At 40.4% G+C, this 14,127-nt stretch overlaps 1 protein-coding gene across 3 annotated transcripts in view; it reads right to left on the bottom strand.

Annotated features, from left to right (window-relative positions):
* Positions 1-10,315: 10,315 nt before the first annotated feature.
* Positions 10,316-14,127, bottom strand: part of jupb (junction plakoglobin b) — a 127,912-nt gene continuing 124,100 nt past the window's right edge. For all 3 annotated transcript variants that reach the window (XM_035616138.1, XM_035616137.1, XM_035616135.1), the window contains 2 exons: positions 12,273-12,412; positions 10,316-11,751 (listed from right to left, as the gene is read on the bottom strand). In XM_035616138.1, the coding sequence (XP_035472031.1) occupies positions 12,276-12,412 (137 nt within the window). In that variant the 3' untranslated portion in view covers positions 10,316-11,751; positions 12,273-12,275. The remainder of the gene's footprint in view (positions 11,752-12,272; positions 12,413-14,127) is intronic.

Here is a 14,127-nt window from a genome sequence, read left to right on the forward strand (position 1 = left end):
AAGCAGAATAAATAAATAAAACAGAGGTCTATGAGAAAGAGACAGGGGAATGACAGGTAAACAATTAACTTGACGACAACTGTCCCGCAGAGTTTTATTCCTGGCAGTATGGAGAATGTTTGGAATCATCATTTAGTATCTCAGGTCGGTCAAAACTGTGTTGGTATGTGGTCAGGTTAGTGTGATAGTGGTGAGGAACTGGGACCTCAGTATTTCTAAAAAATACAGTGTATAATAGTAGGTCAGCTGAACATGCCAAAATGTTTCATTCAACATATTACATCAATCAATCAATCAAACTTTATTTATATAGCGCCTTTCGTGCAAAATTGCAATACAAAGTGTTGAACAGAAAATAAAAACGGGGCAATATGAAATGTGATATGATACAAATGCATAGTACATACATGGTAGCCCACATAGCTTACATAAAAGTTACGTTTTGACATACAAACATACATAAAAAATAAAATATACAAATCAATGCATAACATAAAAACACGTCATATATTCAATATAAATAAGAGAAATAAGAAGGGAGGAGAAAGAATGTATGTTTTTAGGGTTAATGTTAATGGATGGGATACCCTGAGCTCCTGAGGTAGGTTGTGCCAGAGGCGAGGACCATATACTCTAAATGCTGCCTCCCGGTATTTCTTTGTCTTTGCCCCGGGTAACAAAGATCAGTGTAAGAGTACCTGAGAGGTCTTGATGGGGTATACACTGAAAGCATGTCAGATAGGTATTCAGACACAATACCGTTGAATGATTTAAAAACAAATAAAAGGATCTTAAAATCAATTCTAAAACTGACAGGCAACCAAGGGAGAGACTTTAAAACAGGAGTGTTGTATGCTCTCTTTCTGGTCTTAGTCAGTACACGGGCTGCTGCATTCTGGATGATCTGTAGATTATTTATAATTTTATTAGGTAGTCCAGCGAAGAGAGCATTGCAGTAATCTAACCTTCTAGTGATAATAAGTATCAGTATCTGAATGGGAGAGAAACATATTTCTGAGGTAATAAAAATCATTGTTAGTGATGTTACTGATGATAGATTTTTTTGTCAGTGGCTTGGTGTTTTTTTGCAAGAGATTTAAAATGATTGCAAAGTTTCTCTCTCTGGACCTTTGGTCCGATTATTAAAGCATCAGTCTTATCATTGTTCAATTTCAGGACTTTGTGGGACATCCATAAGTTGATATGACCAATATAACTGAACTAGATCATCAATAGGACTGATATCATTGGGTGATAAAGAAATGTACAGTTGTGTATCATCGGCATAGCTATGACAATGTATCCCATGTTCTCTGATAATGTTTCCTGGTGGCAGCATATAGAGACTGAACAACATAGGTCCTAAAATGGAGCCCTGAGGAACCCAAGACGTTATGCTAGTGTTAGCTGAGAAGTGTTCACCACGGGAGACCGAGAAAGCTCTGCCAGACAGATAAGACCTAAACCTTTCCAAAACTAAGCCATAGAGATCAACACAATTCTGTAATCTGTTGATGAGGATGTCATGGTCAACTGTATCAAATGCAGCGCTTAAATCTAAGAGTACTAATATTGAAAGTTAATTGACATCCATATCCATGCTTAAGTCATTTACTATTTTAACTAGTGCTGTCTTAGTGCTATGGTGCGGACGACAACCAGATTGGAATTTCTCAAGTGTACCACTGTTACTAAGATAGTCATTTAGTTGTGGGAAAACCAGCTTCTCGAGAATTTTACTTAAAAAGGAAAGGTCTGAAATAGGCCTGAAATCATTAAGTACAAAAAGATCCAGGTGATTTTTATTTAGAAAGGGTTTCACAACTGCACTTTTCAGTGCCTGGGGGAAGGTTCCAGTGAGCAAGGAGTAATTTGCAATTTGTAAAACTTCATCCTCTAGTCAGTTAAAGACGTTCTTAAAAAGTTGGTGGGTATGGGGTCAAGTGAACAGGTAGAGGGTTTTAGTTACATAACTTCTTTCTTTACATAATTTGTTTCCTTATCAATAGCAGCAAAAACATTCATTGTAGTCTTAGGCAGAGGGGAAGCATCCGAGAAGATCCGAAGGCTCACGCTCACCCTGTAAAACATGGTTTATGTCCAGCATGATTTTCTCCATTTTGTCCCTAAAAATGCTTTTTTGATAATAAGGAGAACAAAGTTTGGCTTTTTTGGGCTGGATTTATGAGGCTATCAATCGTTGAAAAAGATAATCTTGGATTATTATGATCATTAGAAATCAGCTTTGAGAAATGATCTTGTCTTGTATTTGAAATTGCTCTGTTGAATTTGGCGAGGTATTCTTTAAAAATTTCATAGTGGACTTGCAGCTTAGTTTATCTCCATTGGCGTTCAGGTCTCCTACAGTTTTTCTTTAGGTTAATAATATCCCCTGTTCTCCATGGTGGTTTCTGTTAAGATTTTTGTCTTCTTAAGTTTGGCTGGTGCTATAGTGTCAATGGTAATCTTTAACTTATTGTTAAAAGTGTTGACTAGATCGTCACAAAAGGACAGAAGGATTCGAGGTTGTATGTTGTTCAAATTATTTAACTTCTGGGGGTAAGATAATGTTTTCTAACGACCTGTTCAAAGCTGGATGATGATAATAATGCAGTGAAAAATATACAGTAATGGTCTGAGATTTTCCAGGTCAAATATACATACATACATCAATCCTCAGGCCATGAGTAAGAATTAGATCAAGCATGTGACCATGGTTGTGTCTCGGCTCTTTAATGTGTTGAATAAAGTACATAGTTTAAGATTTTTAGGAACCCAGCAGCTCTACAGTCAGCTGCATTATCCACATGTAGATTAAAATCTCCTAATATCATAATGTTGTCATAGGTTGTACTGGAGATAAGATTATTTTTAGTTATACCACGGGTAGCATATTTTAGCTGATGGTTGAAGGGTCTAACATGTTGCCTGTTACCAATGGTAACTGGGATGGCGTTAAACTGAAAAGTGTCCTTTGTCTGGACACTGTGGCTACTGTAGTTAAGAAGGTTGGTGCAGCTACTGGAATATGAGATAACGGTGTATAGATACTTGTCGGGGGAGGACAGTAGAGGGGGCTAGTGCCTGAGAGGGTATCCTGAGATGAGAGCAGAAGAAGAGAAGGGGCAGGGAGTTCCCAGGTGGGCTTGTGCTGTGTAAACAGTCATGCATGTTGGGAGGACTGGACCACATGTTAGCTGCTAGGATTGTTTGGGGGAATCCTGTCCCTTTTGAAGAGTGAGGCCAGGTCCCAAAACAAGTTTAAACAATAAAAAGCAAGTTGTGAGATCTGCACACGGACCTAAGCCAGGAAAAAGACTTACGGTCTTTTAAAAAATTTAAAAGGAGATTAAAATCTTTCTTGTTGAGCTCTGACTCCCGACGGGATGTTAAGCGTTCGTCCCCACATGCAGCACTATTCTTGTGATGGAGGTCGGGAGAGATGGGAGTAAATCCAAAAGTTTGTCCACAATGACGGGGACTGTGGCACCAGGGAAGCAGTGTGTGATGGCCTTAAAGGAGCACATGTTCCTGATTATGGAATCTTCGATGATTAGTGTAGTGGGGGGGGAGGAGATGGTGCCACCGTCTGTGTTGTCAATGAAGGACTTGGCCGGGTGGCCTTATCCATTGGACCTGCGTGAGATGGCCCACCACGAGGTACAGAAAGACCACCTGAATGTCGGATGACAGACTCTTACAGCATCCTCTATCGGTGGTTCCTGCCAGCACAGGAACGACGAGCTGCCCGACAGCCGCTGGTCACAGGTGGAGGAGATGCATTGGGGATGGGAGGAGCCATCACCGGAATTAGGTCCGCTGGCTAAGATGGAGCTGGGAATGCAGGAGCATCATTGGGATGGATCAAGGCCTCATCTGTCAGATCCCTGAGGCATGTGGAAAGAGTCAGAGGAGATTGTGGAGAAACTCTCTCACCGGCCAAGTCCCTCCTGTGGCTGCGACGTACCACCTCTGACCAAAATGTTCACAGAGGCCGACTCCAATGGTGATACTGGGGAGGACCGTGATAGGTTCACCAGGACACCAAGACTACAGGGCAGCATGACAGAAATATGCTGTGCTTGTGAGGATGCTATAGAGGCAAATCCTGAGAATCCGCTGATCCATTTCCTGAAGCTCAGACTTCAGACGGTGCACATCCTACATTAAATGTGAGTAGTGAGGTTTGCAGTGTACACACACAGTCGTTTTAATCCAAATCAATCCATGAGTGACAACAACACGATCATTAAAATGGATAATTTCAAAACTAAAAACAACAAAGTAGAAGTAATCCCAACGATCAGTGAAAGAGTCAAATTAAGCGGTCGAAGTTGTGTTCTCAGACGTGGACTACCACGTGATCATGATCAAATCCTGCACGTCAAAAAGAAATGTATGTGATGTACATGTGACTGTGTGTGTGCGTTTGTATGTTTGTGTATGTATGCTGGCAATTTATATGACTATAAAGAGAATAAAGATGTACATTTTGTTCTGTAATTTTGTTTAATTCAAATTCTTTTCAATGGACAACTTTACACTCAAATTGCTCAAATCATTACAGCTGGGTATCGCTGCCAACATGAACAAAAAAGATTTGTTTTTCATATTTACATCTGTCAATTGATTATTTCAATTCAAAGCATGATACATTAGGTCCAGATTCGGTAGAACTGTAAGGTTCTGTCCTTGGACCATAAACTATACCTGCTCCAACTTGGGAGTCTGTGACAGTCTGTTTCCAAAGTAGGAGTCCAGCCAGAGATCCACAATGGAACATGTGGTGATGGTGGTTGAGCATGGCTGAATATTGTTTGGTGAGGTAAGTGATCCAGGAGCAGGCAAAGAAAAGGCAAACAAAGACGGGGCTTGTAGTAGTAAGCAGGCCAGGAATCTTTGAATTATCTTTGATGCTGATTTAACCCACTCAGCCCCTTAGTCTGTGGAACAAACTTCCAGAGGACAGGAACGTAGAAATTTCCATTATTTTCCCAGGTTCACAACGAAGTTGTTGCTTCTTCACCTTCTTTGACTGTCTGCCTCTCACTAACTTCCTTTTAGATTTTTCTGCTGGTGTACAGGTGTGCACTGATGTGAGAACATTTTTGTATCTTAAACGTGATCCACTTTGACATGATCAATGTGTCCGGAAGTGCTATATAAATAAAGTTTATCATTATTATGTCCCAAAATATTCAGTGCTGCATAACCACCACCCCTGAACCAGAGGCAAAACACTGCTTGGGTGTTTGTAACACAAGATATGTTGCTTTCATGAATTGCAAGAATTTTGATAAAACAAGATCACATTTTGGTATCTAGTTATAATGGGAAAATCTATAATAATAACATGAAAAGGATTGTGTCCAAAAATATTCTCGTTTTGATGAGAAACTGAGCTGTTTGTTCTTTGTCATGATGACAGCAATTCTGTAATTCTCATCACAAATTGATGGAAAGTGTTTTTCTGTCTGATACAGGAGTGAGCAGCGCGTCAGTGTTGTATCACCATCCAGTGGTCAAACAGGCTCATTACAAACACTGAAGCTGTTCTGTGGACTCTCATATTCTCATTGTCTCTCATATTCAGGATAGTAAAGCTTCAGATGTTGAAGTGACACCCTGACCATCACAATAGATGAATAATTATTCTATACATTTTCTCTAAAGACCCTACCAGGGATCACTGTGTGTGGTGCTAAAATCACAAACTGTCCAAAATGAAGAGTATTTTAGGGTACATGGATGTACTCTGTAAACTTCATGGGAAACTGCATTTTCAAGTGGATATCATTAAAATAATGATTGGAAATCAGGGCTAAATTTGAAGATACTTTTCCAATGACAAAAGCTTTGGTTTAAATTTTGAAGAAAATATCATAAAGCCATGGTTGTTGAACATCCACAGCAAACAGCATGCATTGTAGCTTTTGTGCTATTGTTGTTTGCACACCTAAATGTACAAACGTTAATTTCCTGATCAAAAAAATGCGACAAGGGTGTAAGTTACTGTGTTCTGCAGTACAGACAAGAAAACATCTTGAGACATCACATATTTTTGGGCATCCACTATATTTTACTTTTTCTCAGCACAATTCATGTTGTAATCTTCCACTTAAGAACTTGTTGTTTGTTCATTGAACAAAACTTGCTCCAGCGTGCACATGGCCTGACTCTGTGGCGATGGTTCACCATAAATCTTTATGTTGACCTGGAGTTTACATCTGGAACAAAAGTGGAGTCACACTGGCCTATAAGTCCAGACTTCAAAAAAAATTTGAACTTCTGCAGAGAGACTTAAAAATGTGAGTTCATCCAATCAGATGGCACCTGAGAGGATATGTCAGGAAGAAAAGGATAAACTGCCCAAATCCAGCTGGTAGAGACTTACCCAAGAAGAATGGAAGCTGTATCTGCCACCAAAGGACGTCTGGGTAACAGAATACAGAATAAAATCAAAGTTCTCTTCACCTTGTCATCGTGACGCATTAAGTATCCATTATCCATTTACAATTAAGGTAATCAGGCTCACTTTTATGCACAACAAGGTTTTTCAAAAAGTGAAGCAGACTGAATATTTTATTCAATCTATTGAACAGCTCGTTGGTTTTGGAATCTTTGGATGATTCCACAGCACTTTGGACTTTCCTGCTGGAGTCCTGACAGAGACCAGTTATGAGTGTTCACCTTTTTCACCACAACTATGATGTTTGCCTAACCTTAACCTTTTGCCTGACTTTAACTGTAGATGCAGAGAATGCAGTGAATTGAAATCGCAGGAAATGTCAATGGGCTTATGTAATTTATTTGAAATTATAATTTAAAAAAGCTTGGAACAAAAAGTTGTTTCCATAGAAATGCATATCAACATTTAATATGCCCCCTATTCTACACAATTTCTCACCATTTTCCTTTGTTTTACCACACCATCTGTTCTGCTTGATTGTTCAATTGGGTAATAAACAGCAATTAGGGATGGACACTTTCAAAAAGTAACTGCACCAAGTCTAATGATCCTGCTTGCAGTTTCTGCATAATCTGCAACAACCCCTAAACCACGTCAAGTCACAAGTGGAACAAACAAACCTGACCATACCCAACTGGGGTGATAACCTACACATTTCACTTCAGATTCTTCTTGTCTTCCTCCCTGAATTTATTATTTTTCCAACAAGGGAGAAAAGAGCCAGGCCAAGCAATGACGCTTCCGTTTCTGATATGCTAACATGAAGAAAATTGCTGCAGTAATATTTGTGAATATTACCTTTGGCAGGTGATATCAAATGTATAAATAAGCATTGACTTAGTTTTTATTGAGACACTCAGCCCACAAGCTTTAAACTGAGCCCAGCCATTGGAGGACCATGATATGGATTGTAATCCAAAATGCCTCCGGACACATTTGACTACTACCATTGGTCGTGGGATCATGCCACTGGTCACATGACCTTTGCACTCCCTCCTGATTTGATGGGCTCTGATGTATACATCTGTTTTTGCCCCTATCCATTTCTTTGTGTCTTTGTCAGCAAGATTATGCAGAAACTGCAGAACCAATTTCCAAAACGTTGAACATGGAAAGATGGGACATAGGACAAGAAAGAACCCATTACATTTTGGAGGACAAAGGGGCGGATACAGGTTTTTTTCATCACTTTCTTTAACATTGCAAGATATTGACATTTTCACTGATTTCCCAGGGAATAATCCATGGACTTTGATGAAAACAACCAGGCACATTCAGGGGACTGATATCTATGACTGTATGCAATTTGATGAGGCCTGGTGGAATTCAAGGGAACTGTGGGGCCTTATGGTCTGCAATTTTATAATTTGTTATAATTTGTCTTTTAAATCATGAAACCGAACTGTACTGATGTCATTTACATTCAGTGGCAGGGGATCCTCCCAGCACTTCCCAGTTGTGGTCTGCCTAACCCAACTGCATTGTGTTCTGCATGCATCTCCACTCATGTCAGCATGTTTGCTGTTTGCTACCTGGTGGACACTTGTTTTGTGTGTTTGGTACAGCCCACTCACTGTTGTTCTCTGGGTTAGGAAATGGATATGTTAACGTGTTAATGCATGCAAAACACATTGGTAATGTGGCAGGATCAGTAAGACCACATTTAGAGGCGAGGTGGTTGTGTGTCAGTCAGTGTAAATGCAATCTGTGCAGCGTTATCGCAACTATGTCTCTTTCTGGTAACTCAAAACAGCCTGGCAAAGCTACAGCTAGTGGCTGTAGCATTAGCTAGCACATCAAGCTGAGTTTGTCTTTCCTCTCCTTGTTGACAAGTCAGCCAGCCCTGTATAACTCATTTACATTACAATTAATACCAGGTGTAAATGCAAAGACCCGTGGATATGTAGTCATTATCCAGATAATACATCCAGATACAGGTCACATGTAGCCTGGCATAGCCACACTAATACTCAAATGCGTATTAGTCTGGGACCTCTCAGTTCATTTTCGATTTCCAAGAGGCGTTACCACCGGACGCAGACCAAAATGTCTCCTGACACAATTGGATAGTAATGAATCATGTGCCGTCTGCTGAGCGAGGCGAAAATGTCAACAGACGAGAGCAGAGAGGACATGTTGCGATGATGATTCCACAATGTCTGTGAACCACTGTCGTTTTTTTGGGAGAAATGTGAAAACAGACATTTTAAGTCAAATGCTCATTCATCATCAGCAGTCTTGGTTGTTTACAAAAGTCGCTTCTCTCCGCCTCATGGTATAAACCCCGCCCACTATCAGATAATCAGTTGTGATTGGACCGGCAAGAGCTCCCAGAATTCGTCTGGGTCCCAGGCTAGGTCACATGTTAATACCAGGAGCAATTGGGCAAATAGTAGTGACTCCATAATCAAAATAATAAAGACACCTGAAAACCACCAAAATCCTCCTGTTCAGCGGAGGATCGTGGGCTGTGCTTTCATCCTTACATGCTGGACTTCTTTCCTCATATTTGTTCGTTTAAACCCTCGCCCCCTCAAATGTCTGTACAGTCTGTCTCCAGAACACTCCACTTCCTGCTGAGCAAGACAACAAGCAGGCACAAAATGATTATCATCACAAAAATAATCTCTTTGGCATTCATCTCTCTCCCATCTCTCCTGTTCCTTCCACCATCCCATCCCTTTTTCCAAATGGACAGGTGAGGAAAGTTAACATTCTGTCCACCAAGTAGAGATGACAGTATAATACACTGGTGAGCCAAACGATTACTGTGGCAGGTGCACTCTCATAACACAGCCCACCCACTGTTGGTAGTTCCTCACCACTGCTGACCTTGTTGGAGATGCACCAAGCCCAGTTGTTGCTCTTGTCATCATAGCGCACATCTGAACTGCACATTTTCCAATCTCCAACACATTGAGAACCATCTGTTCACTGACTGTCCAATTCATCACAGACCTCGACATAATCACGTTATTCACTTCACTCATCTGTGAGTGATCATAATATTTTTGTCTCGTTGTCATATCATCATATTTTATAGTTTAGAGTTATAAAAATACTTACATCGTTTCTGTTCAGTTCATGCTGTGAAGTTTTCAGTGTTACCAGAAGAAATATGTGAATTAGGATTTTCATCTGAATGAAAAGAACCAGCAGGAGGCACTGCTGATAGATTTTTCCTCTCTCTCTCTCCACTCCACAGTGCACAATTAGTTTCACACACACACACACACACACAAACACACACTCACAAGTCATATGGACCACAGGATAATAAACAAATGTGCTTTCATTATGTAATAATGTACAATACTGTCTACTTTTTTCTTTTCAAATGCAATATCTGAAGTTTTGAGTTTAAAAAGTGTGTGGTTCAACACAGTGGTGCATCTTTCCAATTCCTCGTCTTTAAAGTTAAAATTGTGGGACGCATATTCATACTCTGTCCTGCACTAACCTAAAAACTTACAAGTATGTTTCCACAGTTCTGTTTGTGTTTTCCACAGACTGTGATTAATCAAGCATGGATGACAAGAGGAAACATACCAACAGTAAGCTGGACCAGGTGGAATCAAATTCATCTGAAATATTCGAGTCTGTAAATACAGTGGCAATCAAGAAGAATCCAGCATCAGTGTTAAGTGGTGCAGTGAAAAGGGCTCTTGCAGGCCGGGGGCTGGTAACCAGTTTGACCATCACAACACACTGCTTGTTCACATTTCACTGCAGTGACTATAATAGGACCATAACATCCCAACTTGCCAACCAGCTGATGTGCAGTGTTAGCCTAAGCTAACAGTACTGTGAAACTGACCCATCATCAGATCTCAGAATTTTCATGTCCAGGATCAACAGAATAATAACCTTTACTGTGGTGATGGGTGAGATACAATGGAAGATACAATAAACATAATTATTTGTATTTCCTTTGCATGTATGCACTTACTTTGTCAGAATTCTATGAAAATATTTCTCCAAAGGACATGTAGTTAACCATTTGTATATTAATGAAAGCACGTCAAGAGTTTTGACAATGAAAAACTCTTGACGAAATGTGGGCCGGCTGTGTAATGTGGTACGGAGATTTCACATCACAGTGAAAAACAATTGATTTTCTTATCAAAGACAAAAAAATAAATGTCTGCCCTTTAAATAAGTTTTCATTCAGTTGTAAATGCACACATGAAAGGAAATTATAGCAATGTGAAATGTCTTTACTTTAATGACGTTCAAATTCAAGAACAGTATCGCTGTGGTAGATTGCCACAGGAATTAATAAGACATTGCAGTTGTGCTTTATTATCATTGCAGGCTACGGCTGCTGTTGTTGACTGGAACCAGTGACTTCCATCTTTCCTTTGACACATACTTATTGACAGGTTTCTATTATCGGCACAGCTCTAATACACAAGTCATTAGTCCATGGCACCCACAAAGATGTCTACTACGTGATCAGAGAGCTGTGGGTCCAACTGTATAGTGAGATTGGGTCCAACTGTTTGTCAGACATTCTGACAAAATAGATAACGCTCAGTGAAAGTGAGGCTCGGACAAGGTGGGACTGGTGGTCCAGTTCTGGGCTAAGGTTGTTTTAGGTTGGCATAATTGAAATACTTAATAAAATCCAGGGGTCACTTTTTTCTTAATAGGTAAAGGTAAGGAATATTTCAATGAGTTCACAATATATTACCATGCAACGACCACACATGGACACCCTGGGACATGTGCACTGTTCAAATAGACAGAGGAGACATCGAAAAGACAGCAACTTAAGACTCAGATACACGGGTAGCATTTGGTAGCAATAGGACATGAGTTCTAATCTTGTTGAATGTCAAGTGTTTTCTAGAAAAACTCTCAGAGATGTAAATCCTTTTTAGTGATGAATTGTGTTTAGCTTCTCATTGACTAATAGGCGTGTGCCCACATATGGGGAAGTGCCTGTATATCTATGACACATTTGGTAGTCATGAGTCATGAAGTACAAGTCATGCTTGCCTTAACTGATTGCTTGAAAAAACGTTACCCGTGTAACAATGCCTCAACACTTCAAACAACCCCACTCTCACCCCTCAGTAAAACATTATAACAAAGTTACATTATTTTCCATTTACAGAGACAGCAAACTTTTTTTGAAAGGAGCAGTTCTTGATTGTCCAATAGAGAGTTTGTCCACCTGATTCCCTTTGTTATTAAAACCTCCAGTCTCCATCATCCATCCTTTTTTTTGAGTCTTTGTTCATTCTCTCTTTCTCTTTTAGCTTGTTTGATTGATTCTCCTGCAGAGAAAAAAACAAATTCAAAAAGATTAAAAGAAATGGCATTGAATGTGCCTGTCAGTTGCCCAATGATGACTGTCACAGTCACCAACTGTGTCAATCATTATACATGGTGTTCATTCGTGTTCATGTTTTCTTAACATCAAGTAACATATCACAAACTTCAACACAATCGTTGCAGCCAGTCCCTGGGTCCTAAAAAAAAATACAATTTCTTCTCAGCGTTCAGGACTTTTTGGAGCTGCAACCTTTAGCCCCCAGCCAATAACAGCACACAGAGCATTAGGGTGAGTGACAGAATCTTCCTCTCTCTCCTCTGCTCTCAGTCTGTTTCGTGAATGTATGCAGAGATCAGCCTGAGTTACACACATGCAGAGCAGAGGCCAACGTTGAGAGGAGGAAGCTGCACGTATGAGCATGTTTATTCATGCTTTAGAACATCATCACAATGAAGAAAACACTGTGCTATATGTCCTATTACTTCAGTTGTCACACTGTGTCTCTGACTTGTGTGTGTTTACCTGTTAGAGTGGTTCCGGGTAGGCCTGTCTTGGGTCGTACGTCATGTCTGGGATATAGGACTCACGGAGGTCAGGGTCTAGTGGCAGGGTGTCCAGAGGCAGATCAGTGTAGCCATAGGGAGGGTAAGAGCCGTCTAGTTCTGAGACACAGAGATACAAATAAACATCTTGTGTTAGATACACATCGCCTCTGACGGCTCTTTCGACAGCGTGTGAATGTGTGTGAATGGGTGAATGTGACTTTTGAGTGGTGAATAAGACTACAAAAGGAAATATATACATATAGTCCATTCCCCCTGCTTCCACATGTTATGCTAAGCAAGTCCTGACCCTGGCTTCTACTTTACTTTTTAAAGAACACCTATTATTTAATAAAACGGTGTCAGTCAGATCAAGACACAAAACAAAAAAACTGCTTTTGAAACAAAATGAAATGGGCTTGAAGGTTTGAGGCTACGATGCAGTGGTGAGTAGAGTACTGGCAATCTGTGCTCAAGTCAAAGTAAAAGTACATCGTTCATAGATTACTTGAAGGGGTAAATAATAAAGAAAGATCACTTTTTGATGACAAAATAAAAAAACTGTAAAATAAATACAACTTAAACAGGAACATATACAATATAGACAATACATAAACGTGTCTCCATTAAAATGAGTTTCACATCAGATTCCTATTATCAGTATATGACAGAAAATAATACAATGGCTGTTATGTTCTGTGTTTTGTTACCTCTCCTCTGCTCTGTCTGTCATGGATGGAGATTATAAAGAGATGCACACACACACACACACACACACACACACAAGGAATGAGGGGAATATTCTTACACCTATTTTCATTACTAAAGTGGAAAACACAACCGTACACCTTCTGAATTCAAGTTTCTCTCTTTCACAGAACTAAGACCGGCTTCACTGCAAAACACACTTCATACAAACTCTTCCACTGTTCCAACAATCACCAACTTTTAATTCCAGAGATAGACGTCAACATATTCTGCTGCCTCTCGCTTCAGATCCGAGCAGCGGCCATCACTCGTTCTTCAGAGGCAGACCATTCAATTTGATAAATAAAATGACAAAACGAGACTAATGTGGAGAGGCCCAACTTTGCTAATGGTTTCGTTTGGTACGGCGCAATGCGAAGCACGTTGACTGTAAAGGACTTGTTAGGCTCCGCTCACAACATGTTCAAGTAACTTGGAACTCTTAACTCCACCACCTTGTTTTCTCCACTCAGCAGCATGAGCACGTGTCTGTGCCACTGCTTCATCGTCAGTGTCAAAAATCTCCTCATGTCCATGTTTCACTGAGCGACTGTGTGAGCTAGGCTAGCTAGCGTTGGCATAGTAACCCCGAGAAAGCTGTCAGTCAGTAAGACACGAGTGCTTCCACATGTTATCCTGTAACACCCTCTCTGGTTGGTCCTTCCCTTCCCGTTACGTTCACTGACGATACGAAATGACAACTGTATCGACTTCTTTAGTGAGACCAACCAACCGATCAAAGCCCAGACTCCCTCTGGTTCTGGGTTGTCCGCTCAGGGTTAGGGTCTTACAGGCAGCTGGCCCCTCTCCTTGTGCGTTCTTCTCCCAATCAAGTTCTAACAAAGGTCTAATGGCAAATGTAGTTGAAGGGGCAGTAAGCGATTTTGGAGAAAGCTTGTCTTTATCTGCACTTTTGTCACGTTACTCTAAACTCTTTTGTCCCAGTCAGGACCCTATAGAATGATGACGGATGATGGTTTCACAGTGATCTGACTGGTCAGTAGTTTGGCCGTTGACAGGTAAGACGAGAACCAGCTTCCTAAGACTGAAACCCAGAGTTAAAGCTGAAGATTCAGGCCTCTTCTGTG

Source organism: Scophthalmus maximus, chromosome 17, assembly GCF_022379125.1.
Source record: "Scophthalmus maximus strain ysfricsl-2021 chromosome 17, ASM2237912v1, whole genome shotgun sequence".
Taxonomy (NCBI): domain Eukaryota; kingdom Metazoa; phylum Chordata; class Actinopteri; order Pleuronectiformes; family Scophthalmidae; genus Scophthalmus; species Scophthalmus maximus.